Source organism: Coregonus lavaretus (assembly GCF_964263955.1).
Source record: "Coregonus lavaretus genome assembly, chromosome: 31".
NCBI lineage: Eukaryota > Metazoa > Chordata > Actinopteri > Salmoniformes > Salmonidae > Coregonus > Coregonus lavaretus.
In genome coordinates this window covers 23,768,058-23,791,870 of record NC_140018.1, presented here as the reverse complement: position 1 = coordinate 23,791,870, position 23,813 = coordinate 23,768,058, and the positions used below count along the sequence as shown (strand labels likewise).

Genomic DNA, 23,813 nt, shown 5'->3' with positions numbered 1-23,813 from the left:
TCCCACTAAGCGTAAACCAGATGGTGTATCGCTGCAGAATGCTGTTGTGGTAGCCATGCTGGTTAAGTATGACTTGAATTCTAAATATATCACTGACAGTGTCACCACACCATCACACCTCCTCCTCCATGCTTCACAGAGGCAACCACAGATGCAGAGATAATCCGTTCACCTACTCTGTCTCACTAAAATGGTTGCAAATCCGGACAGGAAGATCAAGTCAATGACTCCCACTCAAGTCGAGTATAGCAAAAAAGACTGACATGACGTGATTAACCCTTCCTAGGGATAGCATGGGAGAGCACTAGCAAGCCAGTGACTCAGCCCCCGTAAAAGGGTCAGAGGCAGAGAATCCCAGTGGAGAAAGGGGAGCCGGCCAGGCAGAGACAGCAAGGGTGGTTTGTCACTCCAGTGCCTTGCCGTTCTCCTTCGTACCCCTGGGCCAGACTACATTTACATTTACATTTTAGTCATTTAGCAGACGCTCTTATCCAGAGCGACTTACAGTTAGTGAATACATCTTTTTTTATACTGGCCCCCCGTGGGAATCGAACCCGCAACCCTGGCGTTGCAAACGCCATGCTCTATCAACTGAGCTACATCCCTGCCGGCCATTCCCTCCCCTACCCTGGACGACGCTGGGCCAATTGTGCGCCGCCCATGAGTCTCCTGGTCGCGGCCGGCTGCGACAGAGCCTGGATTCGAACCAGGATCTCTAGTGGCACAGTTAGCACTGCGATGCAGTGCCTTAGATCACTGCGCCACTCAGGAGCACAGACTACAAACAATCATAGGACCTACTGAAGAGATGAGTCTTCAGTAAAGACTTAAATGTCGAGACCGAGTCTGCGTCTCTCACATGGATCGGCAGACCATTCCATAAAAATGTAGCTCTATAGGAGAAAGACCTGCCTCCAGCTGTTTGCTTAGAAATTCTAGGGACAATCAGGAGGCCTGCGTCTTGTGACCGTAGTGTACGTGTAGGTACAGTGCATTCGGAAAGTATTCAGACCCCTTCCCTTTTTCCACATTTTGTTACGTTACTGCCTTATTCTAAAATGGATTAGACATTTTAGACATTTTTGCAAATTTATCAAAGAAACAAAACAGAAATACCATATTTACATAAGTATTCAGACCCTTTGCTATGAGACTCGAAATTGAGCTCAGGTGCATCCACCTGTCCACCTGTGGTTAATTCAATTGATTGGACTTGATTTGGAAAGGCACACACCTGTCTGTATAAGGTCCCACAGTTGTCAGAGCAAAAACCAAGCCATGAGGTCGAATGAATTGTCCGTAGAGCTCCAAGACAGGATTGTGTCAAGGCACAGATCTGGGGAAGGGTACCAAAACATTTCTGCAGCATTGAAGGTCCCCAAGAACACAGTGGCCTCCATCATTCTTAAATGGAAGAAGTTTGGAACCACCAAGACTCTTCCTAGAGCTGGCCGCCCGGCCAAACTGAGCAATTGGGAGAGAAGGGCCTTGGTCAGGAAGGTGACCAAGAACCTGATGGGCACTCTGAAAGAGCTCCAGAGTTCCTCTGTGGAGATGGGAGAACCTTCCAGAAGGACAACCATCTCTGCAGCACTCCAACAATCAGGCCTTTTATGGTAGAGTGGCCAAACGGAAGCCACTCCTCAGGATCGAGGGAAGATGAACGTAGCAAAGTACAGAGAGATCCTTGATGAAAACCTACTCCAGAGCTCTTGAGAGACCTGAAAATAGCTGAGCAGCAATGCTCCCCATCCAACCTGACAGAGTTTGAGAGGATCTGCAGAGAAAAATGGGAGAAACTCCCCAAATACTGGTGTGCCAAGCTTGTAGCGTCACACCCAAGAAGACTCTAGGCTGTAATCGCTGCCAAAGGTGTTTCAACAAAGTACTGAGTAAAGGTTCTGAATAGTTACAGTGAGGGGAAAAAAGTATTTGATCCCCTGCTGATTTTGTACGTTTGCCCACTGACAAAAAAATGATCAGTCTATAATTTTAATGGTAGGTTTATTTGAACAGTGAGAGACAGAATAACAACAACAAATTCCAGAAAAACGCATGTCAAAAATGTTATAAATTGATTTGCATTTTAATGAGGGAAATATGTATTTGACACCCTCTCAATCAGAAAGATTTCTGGCTCCCAGGTGTTTTTATACAGGTAACAAGCTGAGATTAGGAGCACACTCTTAAAGGGAGTGCTCCTAATCTCAGCTTGTTACCTGTATAAAAGACACCTGTCCACAGAAGCAATCAATCAATCAGATTCCAAACTCTCCACCATGGGCAAGACCAAAGAGCTCTCCAAGGATGTCAGGGACAAGATTGTAGGACTACACAAGGCTGGAATGGGCTACAAGACCATCGCCAAGCATCTTGGTGAGAAGGTGACAACAGTTGGTGTGATTATTCGCAAATGGAAGAAACACAAAATAACTGTCAGTCTCCCTCGGCCTGGGGCTCCATGCAAGATCTCACCTCGTGGAGTTGCAATGATCATGAGAACGGTGAGGAATCAGCCCAGAACTACACGAGAGGATCTTGTCAATGATCTCAAGGCAGCTGGGACCATAGTCACCAAGAAAACAATTGGTAACACAATACGCTGTGAAGGACTGAAATCCTGCAGCGCCCGCAAGGTCCCCCTGCTCAAGAAAGCACATATACAGGCCTGTCTGAAGTTTGCCAATTAACATCTGAATGATTCAGAGGAGAACTGGGTGAAAGTGTTGTGGTCAGATGAGACCAAAATCGAGCTGTTTGGCATCAACTCAACTCGCCGTGTTTGGAGGAGGAGGAATGCTGCCTATGACCCCAAGAACACCATCCTCACCGTCAAACATGGAGGTGGAAACATTATGCTTTGGGGGTGTTTTTCTGCTAAGGGGACAGGACAACTTCACCGCATCAAAGGGACGATGGACGGGGCCATGTACCGTCAAATCTTGGGTGAGAACCTCCTTCCCTCAGCCAGGGCATTGAACATGGGTTGTGGATGGGTATTCCAGCATGACAATGACCCAAAACACACGGCCAAGGCAACAAAGGAGTGGCTCAAGAAGAAGCATATTAAGGTCCTGGAGTGGCCTAGCCAGTCTCCAGACCTTAATCCCATAGAAAATCTGTGGAGGGAGCTGAAGGTTCGAGTTGCCAAATGTCAGCCTCGAAACCTTAATGTCTTGGAGAAGATCTGCAAAGAGGAGTGGAACAAAATCCCTCCTGAGATTTGTGCAAACCTGGGGGCCAACTACAAGAAACATCTGACCTCTGTGATTGCCAACAAGGGTTTTGCCACCAAGTACTAAGCCATGTTTTGCAGAGGGGTCAAATTTTGTCTCTCACTGTTCAAATAAACCTACCATTAAAATTATAGACTGATCATGTCTTTGTCAGTGGGCAAACGTACAAAATCAGCAGGGGATCAAATACTTTTTTCCCTCACTGTATGTAAATATGATATTTCCGGGTTTTTTAAAATCTAAACACCTGTTTTTGCTTTGTCATTATGGGTTATTGATGAGAAGAAAAAAAAAATGTAATCCATTTTAGAATAAGGCTGTAATGTAACAAAATGTGGAAAAAGTCTGAATACAAGGGGTCTGAATACTTTCCGAATGCACTGTATGTACGGCTGGACCAAATCTGAGAGATAGGTAGGAGAAAGTCTAATGCTTTGTAGGTTAGCAATAAAACCATGAAATCAGCAGAGAGGCTAGTACTGGAGTAATATAATACAATTTTGTTTGTTTTAGTCAAGATTCTAGCAGCCGTATTTTGCAATAGCTGAAGTTCTTATCTTTTATTATTTCTTATTGTTGTTGCATTGTCGAGAAGGAACCTGCAGCTAAGTATTTCGTTGGACAATGTATACAATGTGTATCCCGCACATACAACTAATAAAACTTGACACTTGAAGACTTTGCATATTTACAAAAACAGCAGCAGGAGGACTTCATACATTAGGGAATTCAGCAATGACTCACGCCAGGATACCGTGTGCAACCCGTAACATCTGGTCTGAATACATTGAGGCTGTTGTCAGTTTAAGTTATTTTGGCACTCTAGATTTGATCCCTTTTACGGAATTTGCACCATTAATGGCTACAATACGTAATCACATTTAGATGTTCTTCATGTTTTTTGTACCTCATTAGTATCCCCAAAACTTATTTCCTCTAATGCCACTTTATTTTCAAAACCTGGCAGTAAGTGGAATTGAACACTGAGTGCAGTGCAGCAGATGCTCAATGAAATCCTCTTGAAGCTTTGGCCTCACTGAAGTTCTTGACTGAAGGCCAGAACAGCTCTCTGATGTTTGTCCGTGGTTTCTTGATGTGAGCGAGAGACAGGGCCTCGTGATAATGGCTGTCCTCAGAACAGAACAGAACAGAAGTCCTCCTCTCTGAGAGGAAAGCACCTACGCTACAGTACCTAGCTAGCAGCTCCAGCAGTGTCCTCAGGATACCTCAGAAGAGTTCAACCTCTCCTCAACAGTTATTAAGGTGTGCCAAGTCCTTCTGTCCACAGTCAGGGAAAAACACTGTAATGAACACAGTAATGAACAATGCTTTCCCCATGTAAACAACTGCCATCCGTCATAATTTGAAGTCATTAACACACCATTGATAATGCTAGCAGAAATATTATAAATTTGGATTTCACGGTCTGCAGGTTTGCAGGTCTAAATACATTTATTTTAATTATAAGGTAGTCAGACAGCCCGGCTTTAAATGATATTGTTTGCCTGCCTCTCACAAGTTCTTTACTATTGAGTAATAGAACTGTATCTCTCCGGACCAGATTAGTTTACTCATGTAGAAATTGTTAGTCAAATACAAAGAGTAATACAGAGAAGCCTTCATATTGAGAACATCTAAGAAAAAAATATATGAACAAATGTTTTATTCCCTCATCTGCTGTTTGTCCCAAACAAATAGTCAACAGGAAACAATAGCCAAAGTTAAACATTTCTCTGTCAAATATAAAATAATTGCTTATATCTGGAAATGAGGACAACAAAAAAAGTCTTAGCTACTGATATTTACTTGTTATTTGGTATAATTACCAACCATTGTCACTGAAACTCCCTCCATGCACAGTTTTTAAAATGTGGTCAACTCAAAGTACAGGCAATAACATTAACTTTTCCTCGCACAAAAACCTCAAGGAATACGCACATAGTAATATTAGATTAACATAAATATTTTAAGACCACTCTACATGATCTACCATTTTATCTATCATATAAAGCAAAGGGCTCGAGGTTAGGATGAGGTTATCAAAGCCATTTGTCAGTACTAAAAGTACTGTAGGCCTATAGGACTTTATTCTGGATGAATGGGCTCCACATGCTTCTTTTCAGAGTAATGAAAATCTACATGAGGAATGGATATGGGTAATAAGCCTGGCTATCATAATGGAGAAAACAAAGCCTGGGGCCCTTTGGAGGGAAATAGGCTGAGTGCAGATCTGTGTTTGGGCCTGATGGGGTTCCATGCCAGGAAGGCATCTCATCACCACTTCATATTGGTTCATGTTTGTTGGTGGAGACGTGTGCTTCCCAGCTTGACCTTAAGATGAAATGACACTAAACTTGCAGGGTGACTATTTTCTCAATTATAGATAACTTTTTCCAGAGTTGGTTAGCCTCGGCGCTGTGCGAGCACTGTGGAAGTCCATTCTCTGACAGTCCCTCCTCTCTGTTTTCTGTCTTTACCATGGGAATACATTAGTGGAACACACTCATCTCAATAGAAATTGTCAAATGTTTGTAATATTAGGTGGTCTACTTAAAAATATTCTCTGAGGTATGGAGTCCTCTGTAAAGAACTGGGCTAAGGGTTTTGATACCTCAGTGTGTCTTCAGGTGTAACCCACAGCGATGTCTGTCTGCTGTCTTTACATTCAGTGTGTGATGTGAAGATATTCTTACCCTGTGTACCACCTGCCAGCTGCTGCCTGGTGACTCAGCAGATTGAATACTCCTAATCATGTATCCTTTGTCTCTCTCTCTCTCTCCTCCCCCTCCGTCTCTCTCTCCATCCCTCTATATCTCTATCGCTGTATTTGTTTGTTCTCTCTGCAGAATGCTGAGGTCTCAGTCTTTGAAGTGAACATCCGGTTTGTCGGAGGCCTGCTCTCCGCCTATTACCTCTCCGGCAAAGAGGTATGTACCGAACTGTGGAAACTGATGCTGCTGCCCAGAACTCTGAACGCTACAACTGGACAAGATCTGATGCATGTAATGAGGAAAAGAGGACCTAGTTTATTCCATCTGACTCCAGTTTGATAGAGACCATGTTAACTGAGATAATTACATAGAGATAGCCGCCAATAGTTGAACAACCATTTCCCCTCAGATTAGAGTGATGTGAGGCGTCAAATAATCTTATTGCAGCAATGTTGGAACAGCGTTGTTCCAAAGTTGCTGAACGTTGAGCTGTGAAAGAGAGGTGAGCGCTTTACTGCCTGCCAATCTCTTGAGGGCAGGGTAGTCGTTCAGGGAGATGTAAAGCTCTGAAAATATATCAGGGGCTTAGCTAATCTCTTCTGAGAGGAAGGCTCCTTCTGCCTGCCAACTCTGGGATTTGTGTGGGACTGCAGTTCTATCACATTGTCAGGAAACTATGTCTTTGGGACCAAACCCATTTTCCCATGCAGCTGTTGTGACTACTACTATCATCCCTCTATTTCTCTTCATGCAGGCAGAGGTTTTTAATTACCTGCTATAATGACTGGCTTGAAGATAAGATATTCATAGATACCTCCAAATAAGCCAAAAAACAACCAGTTTAAAAACCAACCTGTTTTAGCAAAGTGCTTTTAATAACTGAATTTCAGCAGGCAGGAAGACTTTTCCGACCAGAAGATCTATGCTTTTTATCTCCCCCATTTCAGTAGGGTTTCAGGGAACTACTGAACCTTGGTTCCAAGCTAAGTGGCTCTCATAAACAGAATGACAGTAGCAATACCAGAGTGGGAGAAAGCAATTTAGAAGTTTAATGAGCTCAGCAAAGAAAGTCTCTGTAGAGTTTTTCCAAATCTAAAAGGAATCGGAAAGAAACAGAAGAAAAAAGAGAAGCTGATCTTTGTTTCCTCTTAGCGTCACACCACTCCGACTTACTATCAAGTAAGTCGAGGTTTACAGAGGCTGGAAACTCAGTTGGAGTTCTGAACTGGAATTATTTCAGACTCTTACACGTTTTCGCCTGCAAGAGGTTTTTTATGAAATGGAGAGTGTACTGCAATTCTTCTCCCCCCCACATGTCACAGGACTGTGTTTAGATTATGAAGCCATGCATCATTCTGAAGGATGCTGTTTATCAAACATTGCCAATTATTTCAGAGCAATTATCTAATTAAATATAATTTCCCTCCAATTAAGGTCAAGTGGTATGAAATAGGTCCTCTTGAGTGTTTATGCAATTTGAATTACTGGAGAGTGAGGTTGACAGTAATGCTTTACCTTATAACACGAGGCTTCTCGAAGTGCTCTCTGTTGACAGACCCCAGAAGCAGCCAGGGTTTTGAGTGTGTTATTTTCCTACAGGAATTGTCAAGAGCTTGTGCATGCCTTCGTCGTCCTTCCCATCATTTTGTTCTGACACACTGGGAGAGACACTGGGGGAAGTTTTCATCACCGTACAGCATGCTCTGTAAAAAATAAAATAAGCTGGCATATTGGCTTGCTATGGAAATTCCCTGTACTAATGAATACAAAGAACATGGCAATGTGTTATGTCCAGGACTTGCACACAAAAGCTGGAAAGGCATTGCATTGCATGCTGTGTGTTGAAATCTCATTGTAATTCATTGTAATTTTCGCTCCCATTCATACTAATGGTATTTCTGAACCGTAAAATGTAGATGAGATGAGGTTAAGGAGAGGCAAGTCACACCGTTAAGCAGCAGTGACAGGAACAGGGGAGAGTGGTTCACAGAAGCAACTACAATGGTGTTCTCCGGATTTGCAGGTTTTATTATTTTATGGTTTGGAGAGTGGGGAATATGTAATCCTTTTATTCTGTTCCCGGTGTATTTATTATGTTAAAATCCACTCTGTAAGAGCCACTATATCCTGAGGCAGAAATCCACAGGACTAAATGGGCTTACAGTAGGCAGATGTACCAGCCAGTTCATGGTATTTTATTTGCAGATGAATGAATGCCAGGGAAATTGCCAGTACTCTAGTGACGCATCATGTGGGAAGGCTACAGGTTGTACAGGTTTGTGGTTGAAAGCAACACCTTTTTGTGGTTCTTGTATTGGGAAGCCTGTCCCATGCAGTTTTTCATCATAACCCCATGTGATAAGTGTGGCATAATGCTGTTTTGTAGTGCTCCGCAGCTTAGCCTGGACATTGCTTAGTCTACAGGGATTTACACAGGGAAGAGGGTGTTTGAATTACCTCAATGTATAAATCTGCTTCAATTCCCATTATCTCCAAAACACTGTAGAAAATAATATCCTTGAGTGCAGCAATGGGAAATGTTGTAATTGACAAACATAACAAGTGTACCAGGTGTGTTAGTGTTGTAGTGAACTCCCCTTCATTCTCCCTTGTTGTATTTCAATACCTGTACAGTGAGGCTGTGTCACTCCCAGCAGATTGGATCCATTTTCTCCTCTCTAAAACTGAGCGCACTTTGCTCTGTTCACCCTTTCATCCTCTAAGAGCGGCGGACCCATTGATGTGAGCCTTTAGAACCTGTTTCCAGGGAGCTCCTCCGTGTCCTGCAGGAGACCGTAGAGGGAGTCAGTTCTGGATGCCCGACCCACTTTAAGCTGCCTGGAGCAAGACAATGGAGGCTGAGACATGTGCAGGAGGCCTGGTGGTGGGTGGGAGGGGAGATGGGGCCTGGGAGGCAGGCTCTGAGATCTCTCCCTGGCTTCAGTGACGGCCCCTGTGCCCTTCCCTTGGCTGGAACTCAAAGCGGGCTGGACCCTTTGATGACATTTCTATCAGTGAAGCTACAGCTCCAGCCCTGCATACTGATCAGGCCTGTCCTTGTCTGTTACCCAGCCCTGAGACGCCTGATAGGAGAGCCGAATCAGACACTTGATCATCATCATGGTGAAGGAGCCATAAAGAGCCTCTCCTCCTGATTCGCTCATTGTTCTTCTGAGTGGGAGTGGCCTTCGTCTGCATCGCAAACAGCTTAATGGACTGCCAGATCAATTATACCAGGGCCTTCTGAAATGAGCTATTGATGCAGTGGAGTTGTTAACCATTCATAAGTTGTGCTGAAGTGAAGGCCACCTGGTCCCAGGTCACCTCTGATTTAGACCTTGGCTGTTTTTCCCTACTATGAGTAATGGATTGGATTAATACAGGGCTGATTTAGGCTCAGTGTTATTTATGGCTGGCCAGTTTTCAATCTCTGACGTGTTGCTGAGCGGGACATACCAACCTGTCAGAGCAAAGCACTTAACGTCTCAATGGATCAATCAATCAATCAATCAATTTTATTTTATATAGCCCTTCTTACATCAGCTAATATCTCGAAGTGCTGTACAGAAACCCAGCCTAAAACCCCAAACAGCTAGTAATGCAGGTGTAGAAGCACGGTGGCTAGGAAAAACTCCCTAGAAAGGCAAAACCTAGGAAGAAACCTAGAGAGGAACCAGGCTATGAGGGGTGGCCAGTCCTCTTCTGGCTGTGCCGGGTGGAGATTATAACAGAACCATGCCAAGATGTTCAAAAATGTTCATAAGTGACAAGCATGGTCAAATAATAATCAGGAATAAATCTCAGTTGGCTTTTCATAGCCGATCATTAGAGTTTAAAACAGCAGGTCTGGGACAGGTAGGGGTTCCATAACCGCAGGCAGAACAGTTTAAACTGGAATAGCAGCAAGGCCAGGCGGACTGGGGATAGCAAGGAGTCACCACGGCCGGTAGTCCCGACGTATGGTCCTAGGGCTCAGGTCTCTCAGTTGGCTTTTCATAGCCGATCATTTAGAGTTGAAAACAGCAGGTCTGGGACAGGTAGGGGTTTCGTAGCCGCAGGCAGAACAGTTGAAACTGGAATAGCAGCAAGGCCAGGCGGACTGGGGGCAGCAGGGTGTCATCATGCCCGGTAGTCCTGACGTATGGTCCTAGGGCTCAGGTTCTCAGAGAGAAAGAGAGAACGAGAGAATTAGAGAGAGCATACTTAAATTCACACAGGACACTGGATAAGACAGGAGAAGTACTCCAGGTATAACCAACTAACCCCAGCCCCCCGACACATAAACTACTGCAGCATAAATACTGGAGGCTGAGACAGGAGCGGTCCGGAGACACTGTGGCCCCATCCGAAGAAACCCCCGGACAGGGCCAAACAGGAAGGATATAACCCCACCCACTCCGCCAAAGCACAGCCCCCGCACCACTAGAGGGATATCCCCAACCACCAACTTACAATCCTGAGACAAGGCCGAGTATAGCCCACAGAGGTCTCCACCACAGCACAAACCAAGGGGGGGGGGGGCGCCAACCCAGACAGGAAGATCACGTCAGTAACTCAACCCACTCAAGTGACGCACCCCTCCCAGGGACGGCATGAAAGAGCACCAGCAGGCCAGTGACTCAGCCCCTGCAACAGGGTTAGAGGCAGAGAACCCCAGTGGAGAGGGGAACCGGCCTGGCAGAGACAGCAAGGGCTGTTCGTTGCTCCAGCCTTTCCGTTCACCTTCACACTCCTGGGCCAGACTACACTCAATCATATGACCTACTGAAGAGATAAGTCTTCAGTAAAGACTTAAAGGTTGAGACCGAGTCTGCGTCTCTCACATGGGTAGGCAGACTGTTCCATAAAAATGGAGATCTATAGGAGAAAGCCCTGCCTCCCGCTGTTTGCTTAGAAATTCTAGGGACAATTAGGAGGCCTGCGTCTTGTGACCGTAGCGTACGTATTGGTATGTACGGCAGGACCAACTCGGAAAGATAGGTAGGAGCAAGCCCATGTAACGCTTTATAGGTTAACAGTAAAACCTTGAAATCAGCCCTTGCCTTAACAGGAAGCCAGTGTAGGGAAGCTAGCACTGGAGTAATATGATCAAATTTCTTGGTTCTAGTCAGGATTCTAGCAGCCGTATTTAGCACTAACTGAAGTTTATTTAGTGCTTTATCCGGGTAGCCGGAAAATAGAGCATTGCAGTAGTCTAATCTAGAAGTAACAAATGCATGGATTAATTTTTCTGCATCATTTTTGGACAGAAAATTTCTGATTTTTGCAATGTTACGTAGATGGAAAAAAGCTGTCCTTGAAACAGTCTTGATATGTTCGTCAAAAGAGAGATCAGGGTCAAGAGTAACGCCTAGGTCCTTCACAGTTTTATTTGAGACGACTTTACAACCATCAAGATGAATTGTCAGATTTAACAGAAGATCTCTTTGTTTCTTGGGACCTAGAACAAGCATCTCTGTTTTGTCCGAGTTTAAAAGTAAAAAGTTTTCAGCCATCCACTTCCTTATGTCTGAAACACAGGCTTCTAGCGAGGGCAATTTTGGGGCTTCACCATGCTTCATTGAAATGTACAGCTGTGTGTCATCCGCATAGCAGTGAAAGTTAACATTATGTTTTCGAATAACATCCCCAAGAGGTAAAATATATAGTGAAAACAATAGTGGTCCTAAAACGGAACCTTGAGGAACACCGAAATGTACAGTTGATTTGTCGGAGGACAGACCATTCACAGAGACAAACTGATATCTTTCCGACAGGTAGGATCTAAACCAGGCCAGAACTTGTCCGTGTAGACCAATTTGGGTTTCCAGTCTCTCCAAAAGAATGTGGTGATCGATGGTGTCAAAGGCAGCACTAAGGTCTAGTAGCACGAGGACAGATGCAGAGCCTCGGTCTGACGCCATTAAAAGGTCATTTACCACCTTCACAAGTGCAGTCTCAGTGCTATGATGGGGTCTAAAACCAGACTGAAGCATTTCGTATACATTGTTTGTCTTCAGAAAGGCAGTGAGTTGCTGCGCAACAGCTTTTTCTAAAATTTTTGAGAGGAATGGAAGATTCGATATTGGCCGATAGTTTTTTATATTTTCCGGGTCAAGGTTTGGCTTTTTCAAGAGAGGCTTTATCACTGCCACTTTTAGTGAGTTTGGTACACATCCGGTGGATAGAGAGCTGTTTATTATGTTCAACATAGGAGGGCCAAGCACAGGAAGCAGCTCCTTCAGCAGTTTAGTAGGAATAGGATCCAGTATGCAGCTTGAAGGTTTAGAGGCCATGATTATTTTCAGAAGCTCGAAAGATGAAAACGTCATTTTTTTTTTTGTAAATTGAAATTTGCTATCGTAAATGTTAGCAACACCTCCGCCTTTGCGGGATGCACGGGGAATATGGTCACTAGTGTAACCAGGAGGTGAGGCCTCATTTAACACAGCAAATTCATCAGGCTTAAGCCATGTTTCAGTCAGGCCAATCACATCAAGATTATGATCAGTGATTAGTTCATTGACTATGACTGCCTTTGAAGTGAGGGATCTAACATTAAGTAACCCTATTTTGAGATGTGAGGTATCACGATCTCTTTCAATAATGGCAGGAATGGAGGAGGTCTTTATCCTAATAAGATTGCTAGGGTGGACACCACCATGTTTAGTTTTGCCCAACCTAGGTCGAGGCACAGACACAGTCTCAATGGGTATGGCTGAGCTGACTACACTGACTATGCTATTGGCAGACTCCACTAAGCTGGCAGGTTGGCTAACAGCCTGCTGCCTGGCCTGCACCCTATTTCACTGTGGGGCTAAAGGAGTTAGAGCCCTATCTATGTTGGTAGATAAGAGGAGAGCACCCCTCCAGCTAGGATGGAGTCCGTCACTCCTCAGCAGGTCAGGCTTGATCCTGTTTGTGGGTGAGTCCCAGAAAGAGGGCCAATTATCCACAAATGTTATCTTTTGGGAGGGGCAGAAAACAGTTTTCAACCAGCGATTAAGTGCTGAGACTCTGCTGTAGAGCTCGTCACTTCCCCTAACTGGGAGGGGGCCAGAGACAATTACTCGATGCCGACACATCTTTCTAGCTGATTTACACGCTGAAGCTATGTTGCACTTGGTGACCTCTGACTGTTTCATCCTAACATCGTTGGTGCCGACGTGGATAACAATATCTCTATACTCTCTACACTCGCCAGTTTTAGCTTTAGCCAGCACCATCTTTAGATTAGCCTTAACGTCGGTAGCCCTGCCCCCTGGTAAACAGTGTATGATCGCTGGGTGATTCGTTTTAAGTCTAATACTGCGGGTAATGGAGTCGCCAATGACTAGGGTTTTCAATTTGTCAGAGCTAATGGTGGGAGCCTTCGGCGTCTCAGACCCCGTAACGGGAGGAGTAGAGACTAGAGAAGACTCAGACTCAGACTCCGACTCGCTACATAATGGGGAAAACCGGTTGAAGGTTTCTGTCGGCTGAATGAGCGACACCGGTTGAGCATTCCAACAGTATTTCCCTCCAGAAGCCATGAGAAAGTTGTCCGGCTGCAGGGACTGTGCGGGGGGAGTTATACTAACGTTACTGTCTGTACTTACTGGTGGCACAGACGCTGTTTCTTCCTTTCCTACACTGATAATACTCTTGCCTAACGATTGCGTCTGAAGCTGGGCTTGTAGCACAGCTATTCTCGCCGTAAGGCGAGAATTCTCCTGTATATTATGAGTACAGCGACTGCAATTAAAAGACATCATGTTAATGTTACTACTTAGCTTCGGCTGTTGAAGATGTTGATGAGCCATGTCCAGATAAAGCGTCCGGAGTGAAAAAGTTGAATAAGGGAAAAAAAGTTGCGATGGAAAAACGGAAAATAACGTAAAGTTGGCAGCTAAAACGCACAGGAAAATGACTCTTCTGTCTCGGGATAAACGTCCGGGGTGAAAAAGTTTAACGAAAAAAGATGAGTGAGGACAAAACTAAAAAGTTGGTAAATTTGTTGAACACAGAGATTGATTAAACGTTTATTAAAAGTAAAACGTGAATAGTTTGGCAGGTAGCCAAGTAGCAACAAACAGCAGAGCAGCACGGAGACAATGCGGAAGCGAGACGGAAGTCAGATGTCTTACCAGAGGCTGCCGTTCAGATATTGAGCGGGAGCCATAAGTAATTTTACATAACCGACCAAAGCTATTTGGGAATCCGGAATGAATGGGCTGGTTGGACCCCAGAGGTTTTAATATCCACTCAGAGATTAGGGACAGCACAAACACTCATCCACGCTCTTACCTGATTACTGTGACAATCTTACGCTGGGGAGATTTTGATAATCTTGGATCTTATGTCAATCAGATTTTTTTTCTTAAGGAGAAGGTTCTTGGGGTGAAATCGCTCCCTCAATAGTGGACCAGTGTACCTTACATGTAACTCCATGCTCCATGGGTATTCAGACTAATGGTTAAAGTGAGCACTGAGTACCCCACAATGTGAACATTTTACCATGTCAGTGGAAGGAAGAAATATCACGTGCGACTAAATAATTCAGAGATCGGGGAGCCAAGTTAAATACCTCTTTGTGAAACCCGCCTGAAACATTTTGCCAGTCATTTCATGGTAGGGGGTGCATTTGGCTGTGCTATGTTTGAGACATTACAAAAATATTGTATGGAGATGTATTGTAGTGCCAGCAGTGCTATTTAAACAGTGTGATTCTCAGTGTGGTGCTGTTGAATTAGGCCCAGTGTCTGTCTGTCTGCCGGTCACTGATGATCAGGGCCTGGTCTGCAGGGAGTCTGGCTGGGCTTTGCTGGAAAGTAGACAGCCCTGGCTGTGGAGCCTCTCCCAGATACATGGAAGCTGCCTGTTGGATCTCTCCTTCTCCATTCTAGATGCAATTTAGCCTGGATCTCATATGCTGCCTAAGATTAAGAAACCTGGAACCAACCAACCTGCCTGTTTTTGTACAGGAGCTAGCTACTCTCCTCTCTCGCCAATGATTTAGCTACTAAGCCTGGCTGCTGCAGTCTTTTTTATCTGTTCTCTATTCAGTCACATTGTGTGACTAGCAGTGGTCAATTTGTAACTCTCTGTAATAAGGTGTTTCCTACAGTACTCTGCAAGTGGTGTATCCAGAGCCCAAACACTGCCAGAGAGGAGCCCAAGGCCATAAACTCTGCAGGCACTGTGTGAACAAACACACTGGTTGATGGAGTTTGGAAAAGGGTGTGCTTTCACATCAAACACACACATCAAAGTTTGAACAATGTCACCATATGTATCTACTCCTTTTCTCATGTTTTGTTATAGCTTGACAGAGCTTAGGCTATAGTCCAACTGAAGATAACAGACTCAGGTTTTGGTTCTACATTTTGCTGTGGAGATGATCAAAATAAATGGGTTGAAAATATACTTCAAAGTGTACAGCCTTTGGAGAGTGTTGCATTGTCAAAGGGATAAGCACACAGAAACGGGATCTGTTAGTCACTACTTACTCATCCACTGAGCTTTGAGTTTTAGCATCTACACAGAATAGTTTTCTGCCACTCGCGTGGATTTTACTTTTAAATAATCCAGTGATTTAATTTCTTTCCTGCTCTTGGCTATTGTCTGTTTGTCTCCTGGTTTTCTGTGGGTGAGAATTAGTCCAGTGGAACAAAGCTTCCCAGCAGCTGAGACCCATGGTCAGCATTGGAGTGGGCCTTTTCCCTCTGTCTCAACACAAGGTTTTAGGTGTGCCACGGGGTGATGAAGCCCACTCCTATTTTTATCCTCCTCCAACGGGCTGTAGGCAAAACGCAAGTGTGGCCAGGCAGGGCTGCACCAAGCAGGAACACCGCTAGCTACCATATATGGCTGGCATGAAACCACACTGGCCCCGCAACCGCTCTCAGCCTGTTTGCTCTGTCATCAAGCAGCTAACCTTGTTTATGGTTGTGAGGGTTGTTTGGGAAACATGGTTTCCCGCTGGCCATCTATTAAAGCAGAGTCTCATACAAGGAAACATACATTTTCCCTGCACCTGCCACGTCCTGTATCCTCTCTTGTCAGTCAGTCAGTCAAGCCGAAAACACAGTCATCCGTTCCGATTTTGTTATACAACTGTGATAGGATCAAAACACAGTGTTGCCAACTCTTTGAGCACAGTCAGGGAAAGTAGACTAGTAGGCAAAGGTCATCTCCGGCAAGGAAGGACAAAGTCATGAGTGACTATTGTTGTGTCAAAATTTCAGTTGAGGCAATATTTTCCTCTGTATGTTATTTATTTTCCCACTGAAATGCTAATGCAGTCTGCATGTAATCTCCGTCTCTTCATTTTTTTTCTACATGTGTCGAGATGCGAAGCCCCCCCCCCATTAGAAGCAAACAAATCAATGAATCATTTCAAACTGCGATTCTCCAGTGACTCACTATCACCAGACCCCAGCCCCATTCGCTCCCATTGTTTGCGCAGACGACATTCCTCTATTTGCATGTAAATCACAACTCATTAGCAAGCGGTGGGCTGAAGGCTCGTTACCACTGTTTATTGCTGTTTTGGCTGGTATGATTAAAAAGTACATCTGACTTTTATGGCTGGCGGATGGGGTGCGACAGGGGGGATATTAATCATAGCCCAGGGTCCACAGCCATTTGTATCTGTCACAAGACATCGGCTCTTACAGAAACCACTCTGTTTGCTCTCATTAAGCCACAACATGTAGGAGAGAGAGCGTCATCTACCTTGTTAATGATGGCTGGGCCAGTGTTTTAGAGTGCTATCTTGGATGGCATATGTTTAGCCTTTGTGACTGACTAAAAGTCTCAAGACGGAAATAAAGTTGTAGCCTGGAAGGGTAAGTGCTGCGGTGTCACTCAGTCTGTCGGTCTTCCTCTGGCTTTGGCCACTTGCCTCAGAGAAGTGAGACTTAAAAAAATAAAAATATTTAACCTTTATTTAACTAGGCAAGTCAATTAAGAACAAATTCTTATTTACAATGACGGCCTACACCGGCCAAACCCGGACGACGCTGGGCCAATTGTGCGCCGCCCTATGGGACTCCCAATCACGGCCGGTTGTGATACAGCCTGGAATCGAACCAGGGGGTCTGTAGTGACACCTCAAGCACTGAGATGCAGTGCCTTAGACCGCTGCACCACTCGGGAGCCCGTATGGCTTAACCCTTTGTTTTCCTGTGATTTCCTCTTGGTTGTTTTCTTACCCGCTGCTTATCTTTACTATGACGTGAGAGTTGATTTCTAGTAGTCTAGATCTTCTCTCTGACCTATAGGACTTTTTCAGTGTAGAACACACTGCATAATATTATTTGCCGATAAAACAGAATGGAATAAGAAATTGAATTTCCGCTCTTTAATTCAAAGATATCAAACTTCTGATAGCCTACATAGGAAACATGTTGTGTGAAGCTTTATATGCTTTAAATAAGCAAATGAAGGTGATATGAACAGCAGCACACAGTTAGGCGTCATATGTTCTTTGCAGTAATGGAAATTGCTTGTTTGATACTTACTGTATCTACCCCTATGAACATAACAGTCAAACTCATATTTTCCATATGTTGCTATGCATCTCAATGAATGTACATTCCCAGCTGGGGTGCCTGGAGGTTCCTTGCAATCTGTGAGAACGGCACTCTAGGTGGCACCAATTAATATCTTCATTGGAACCACATAAAGTTACTTTGTGTTTCCACTGGGAAGGTTTTCACTGTGAAGCATCACACAACAGAACAACTGCCATATGGCATCATTTAGAACCCACCACACTACGAAAGTGTGTTTTACGTTTTGTTGGCAAGCTAATTGTTCTGTGCTTACCTGACAATAACTTCTGTAGTGTTGCGTCCCATTTGTGTAGTAATCTCACACCTGGTAGATCTCAACAGACTCTCAGGGATCATAGTATGCTGTATTGGAGTGGGAGTTGAGAGTGTAGAAATGCAAAGCACTAAATGAAAGCAATGAAACTGTTACCACGTCACACTCATAGAATTAGGAATTATATTTTAATAGGATTTCTATGATCACACTTGTGTACCGTTGAAAATCATAACCATAATGCCATATGTTCCTGTCCATTTGGCGTGTGAGCACACCTGGGGGTTAAATCAAGGTGCATTCATGACTCCTGCTCACATTTTACATATGCTATGGGCTATGATGACCCAGCAAGAAATGGCTGCATCATTATCGTGTGAATAGGGCAGTTTTACTCTTGGTGTGTGAAGTCATTTGGCCTTGCTGGCACTACCTGGCCTTGAGCTATGACCTTTTCTCTCCTCTACTCATGTCCTCCTGCCTGCCCTGGCTCCCTCTTCTGTCCCTATGAGATGTGGTGCCTGCCTGGTGCCTGTCTGGTGCCAGTCAGGGAGATTGGAGCAGAGCAGCCCTAGAACAACACCCTCTCTGGGATCACAGCATTCATATTTCCACTAGAAAGACTTCTATACAAGCCTCATTAGACAAGATCCTCTGAGTTTACAGTAGAGGTCAACCAGTCAAATGAGAGTCAGAGAGGCTAGCATTGTGGAAACTCCACAAATTGCTTGGTTTTCATCGTTTCCCCACTCACAAAAAGACCTGCAGTAGGCTGTAATGCTGTACATAATATATCCTGTATGGGAGGAATGTGTGGATTATGACATGAATTGAGCAGTGTCTAATTTGACTGGAAATGTGTGGGGTGTAATGCCTGTATAATGTGGAGAAGGAATGCTGTATGGTTTGGCATCCTGTGTTGCCTACTGCTTTTGAGTACCTCTGTTAGAAGGCTCCTCTGTCTCTCGGGGTCCTGTGGTTCAGCGCCCACTCCCTACACCTACGTGTCCTCTCAAACAAATGTCTCTCCACGCACACACAGGGAGCACATGACTGCTCACCTCCTGAATGTCAGAAAGAAAAACAATCTCAGTGAATCTCACTGTCACTGCAATCGTTCACCATGTCAGCCTCAGTGTGCAGTGAGCACCCAAACATTCCGTCCCTGCCTACGCGTCCTCGGGTGTCTGAAATGGTACAATGACATCCCTTGTGTTTTACACATTTTGTTATGCATTCTGTTGTGACATCCTTCAGAGCCGTAGATGGTCCCTGGCCCCTGAGACTTCCCTGTGTCTGGCTGTGTGTTATGAAATATGCCATCACGAGAACAGATGAGATTCTAAGACAGAGGAGAAAGGGCCTTGCTGGAAGCCAATCTCTCCCTCTCATGTTCTCTACAGAGACTCTTCCATCCCGGCACGTACCTTGAACCCCCCTCCCTTTAAGTACTATCAGTTCTGTCTTGTCTGGACAGGGCACAGAGCCCAAGAGAACAGCAGAGCAGTGAGGCTGTGTCTGAACTGTGAAGTGATGGACTTAACCAGTAACCTTGTCCAGGACAGGGGATGTAGGAGCTCTGAGTTTCAATCAGAAACTCGATTGCAGGTCCATATGTTAACTCTGCCAGTCAGCTGTGGCAGTCTCTAATGAGGTGATTTAGAGCATCATGGCTTCCTCCTGGAGAAAGTCGAAGCAGGGAGGCTCAGAAAGTGTCAGAGCCTTTAATCAAATCCATAGACTAGTCAAACGTATTCTCTCAGTGTTAGAAGTGAGAGGGAACCCAATGGAGTTGAGTTTGTTTCATCCTCTCGACATGACTGCAATGCTAATGAAGCCATCTGCCTTTATAGACCCGGCCGTTTCGCAAGCCCAATTCACCGCAAATCCCATAAACACTCCAAATCCGATGTGCTGTGTTCAAACCAGGGCTTGGAACCCTAATTATTTTCCAATCGTTTTGTTCTGAACAGAACCACTGTTCCGACCAGCAAAATAAAGTTCTAAACCTGTTCGAAACAAAGTACTGGTTTATATCTTTCCTTTCTGTTCCTTTTTTAACCTGTGAAATCAATTATTTTTTTTGCTTTAGCTCATGAAATTACTTCACCAATCAGTGCGGCTAGAGCAAGCAGGCTAGTTGTTTACATGCGTGATGGACAGAAAAGTGTAGCCTATGTGGGTGGGGATGAGCGAAAGAGGGTTGAGGAGGAGGCTTGGCTTGAAGCGCTGGACATCTTGTTATGACATGCATTTTCTTTTTTTTTTATATACTTTGTTTATTGAATTTTCAGTACCAGCATTTAGTAAATAATTGCACTTGAAAGTTATTTGGTATGAATATGGAACAACAATTTGAAGACAACGATACAGCAAAACATGGAGAGACAGACATGAAAGAAAAAATAGACATTAAGTACATAAATAAGATAAAACACAAAATAAAAAAAATAAAAAAGGAAGAATATCTGTTTTGATCCAGTTGTTATAGGTCAGCTAGCACAGTTATTACCGTCCTTAACATCCGAGATGTCGTATATGCACATACCAGGCTTCTTACATCACCAATATATAAATATACATCACTCTGGAACTGCAGGGAAATGTATTCTTTTGACATAAGAAAAGAAGGGAGCCCACTTTGCATAAAATTTGTCTACAGACCCATTGAGTGTCTGTTTTATTTTCTCCAACTTTATGCAATTCAAAATAGATTTAATCCAAAGAGCATGAGAAGGGGCTGCAGAGGATTTCCATCTAAGTAAAATTAATCGTCTCGCTAACAACGTGACAAAGGCAATTACATCCTTATTCATTTTGGTCAATTGTATTGTGGGTAAGGAAACTCCAAATAATGCAATGAGAGGGTCTGGCTCGATCTGTGTGCCGCTTAATTCTGAGAGTGTGTTAAAGATGTCTTTCCAGAAACCAACAAGAGATGGGCAGCACCAAAACATGTGCACATGATTAGCAGGGGACTGGTTACATCGAACACAATTAGGGTTCACATCCTTGTACATTTTTGATAGTCTTGCTTTGGTCCAGTGGGCCCTATGAATGAGTTTGCATTGGATGAGGCCGTGTCGAGCGCAAATAGAAGAGCTATGTACCCTTTTGAGTGCCTCTTCCCATAGTTCATCAGATATTTCCTCACCCAGTTCCTCCTCCCAAGAGGATTTGATATTGTTTAATGAGATGGCTTGTAGTGAGCAAATTTGACTATAGATTATTGACATTGTGCCTTTCTGATTAGGAAGAGGGGTGAGAAATGTGTCGAACTGTGTTCCACTAGAAAGGTTGGGGAATCCTGGATCTATGCTGCGGATGTAACTCCGGACTTGTAAGAATCTAAAAAAATGATGTCTGGGGAGACCAAATTTAGCTGATAGTTGTTGAAACGTACTAAATGTATTGTTAGTATACAGATCTCTGAATCTTTTAATACCGAGATTAGACCATGTTGAGAAAGCACCATCAATCATAGATGGGGGAAAAGCTGGGTTTGAGGCTACCGGAGCCAAGGAAGAGGTTGTTTGAAACCCAAAGTGGCGCCTAAATTGATTCCAGATCTTCAATGTTGTTTTGACACATGTATTGTTGGTGAAGGAGGAGTAAGGGCCTGTAATAGAGGAGTGAGCGAGGGAAGACAGTGATGCCGGTGTAGACGAGGCATCCTCCATCTCCAGCCAAGTTGGGGGTGGGAATATTACTCTGCTCTGCAACCAGTACTGAATGATCCTAAGGTTAGCGGCCCAATAATAGAATCTGAAATCTGGTAGAGCTAGACCGCCGTCTGGTTTGGGCCTCTGCAAGAGCTGTTTTCGCATCCTAGGAGGCTTTTTGTCCCATATAAAGGGTAGAATTAGGCCGTCGATCTTTTTGAAAAATGTATTGGGTAGAAATATTGGAAGGCACTGATAGAGGTATAAGAATTTAGGGAGAGTATTCATTTTAATAGAGTTAATTCTAGCAACTAAGGAGAGGTGTAGCAAAGACCACCGTTCCAAATCGTCCTTAGTACGGGTTAAGAGAGGAGCAAAGTTGGCTTGAAAAAGGTTTTCAAACCTAATTGTGACATGTACCCCGAGATAAATAAAACTGCTGTGTGCTATTTTAAATGGCAAGTTATGTAAAGGGGATTTTTTTGCAGCCATGTTAAGTGGCATCAATTCACTTTTACTGAGATTTAGTTTATACCCTGATATGTGACCGAAGGATGCGAAAGTGGCAAGGGCAGCAGGGACAGAGACAGAAAGATTGGATGTGTATATTAATAAATCATCTGCATATAAAGACAGTTTGTGTTCGTGCCCGTATCTGACTATGCCTTTGATGAGGGGGTTGGAGCGAAGTGCTATTGCAAGTGGCTCTATGGCGAGGGCAAACAGTAAGGGACTTAAAGGGCAACCCTGACGTGTCGATCTTTGCAGAGGGAAGCGATCTGATTGAGTGTTATTAGTCCTGACAGAGGCTTGGGGGGATGAGTACAGAAGTTTTATCCAGGTCATGAATTTGGAGCCAAAGCCAAATTTATTTAGAGTGTAAAAAAGGTATTTCCATTCCACCCGATCAAACGCTTTCTCCGCGTCCAGGGATATAATGGCTTCAGAGGTATTGTTGACAGAAGGATTGTATATAATATTAAATAATCTTCGGAGATTGAAGAATGAGTGTCTATTTTTTATAAATCCTGTTTGATCCGGAGAGATAATTGATGGGAGGACTGTTTCTAGCCGCGTTGCCAGAATTTTGGCTAGAATTTTATAGTCCACATTTAGCAGGCTAATTGGACGGTATGATGCACAGTCAAGAGGGTCTTTGTTTTTTTTAAGAATAACACAAATGGTTGCTTGAGTGAGAGTATGTGGGAGAGCACCATTTACAAATGCATCATTGTACATTTCAATTAGAATAGGGGCTATTTTGGTGATAAACTTTTTATAAAACTCTGTCGGGTAGCCATCAGGCCCTGGGCTTCTCCCAGATTGAAGGGATTTGACAGCGTTAGACAGTTCTTCAACAGTGATCGGCTGCTCTAATTTTTTTACCAAATCCCGGCCGACCGAAGGCACAGATAGTGAGTGGAAGAAATTATCCAATTCCAGTGTATCCGCTTTACTTTCAGAGGTATATAGAGACTGGTAAAATCTCTTGAACTCCTCATTGATCCCCCCAGGATCTAATGATATCCCAGATGATGTACGAATTTTTGTAATCTGAGATGATGATGATTGTTGACGTAACTTGTGAGCTAATAATTTACTGGCTTTCTCTCCTTGTTCATAGTAAGTGCTCCTAGACTTGACAAGCATTTCAGTAACCTGGTCTGTTAATAGTGTGTCAAATTCTGCTTGCAGAGTTAAACGTTCCTTATAAATATCCGGGGATGGTGAAACGGCATTAATGTCATCTAATTGGGCAATACAGCGTGTTAGCATAGATAACCTATTCCTTTTCAATTTGTTCTCATGTGCGGTGTAGGAGATAATTTCACCTCTGATATAAGCTTTCAAAGTTTCCCAGAGAGTAGACGCAGAGATGTTTGGGGTTCTATTTGTAATCATGAAAAAGTCGATTTGACTCAAAACAAAATTGACAAAGTGTTCATTACTGAGCAGTTGGGTTTTTAGTCGCCAAGGCGGTCGCTGATTGTCAACATTTTGAAAAGCTACTTCCATAGTAACAGGGGCGTGGTCAGATACAACAATTGGGTTATATGAACATGAAGTTATGGAGTGGAGGAGCCGGTCATCAACAAGGAAGTAGTCTATGCGCGTAAAAGTGTGGTGAACCGATGAGAAAAAAGAGTATGCTTTCCCAGCTGGATTAACCATTCTCCAAGGATCTGAGACTGCGAATTCAGACATAAAGGTTCGAACAACTCTAGCTGAGGTTGATAGGGTGGTAGGTTTAGTGGAGGATCGATCCAATTGTGGGTCTAACCAACAGTTAAAGTCACCTCCTAAAATCAACATATGGGTGGACATATCTGGGAGTGTAGAGAAAACCGATTTGAAAAAATCACCATTGTCCCAATTAGGAGCATAGATATTAACAAGAATAACCTTTGTATTGA

The 23,813-nt window shown here is 43.9% G+C and overlaps 1 protein-coding gene across 1 annotated transcript in view; it reads left to right on the top strand.

Annotated features, from left to right (window-relative positions):
- The window catches only part of LOC311107003 (mannosyl-oligosaccharide 1,2-alpha-mannosidase IA-like), a 189,230-nt gene that overhangs the window by 93,550 nt on the left and 71,867 nt on the right, over positions 1-23,813 (top strand). The window contains exon 4 of the mRNA XM_084149450.1: positions 6,083-6,163. Within this exon, the coding sequence (XP_084005576.1) occupies positions 6,083-6,163 (81 nt within the window). The remainder of the gene's footprint in view (positions 1-6,082; positions 6,164-23,813) is intronic.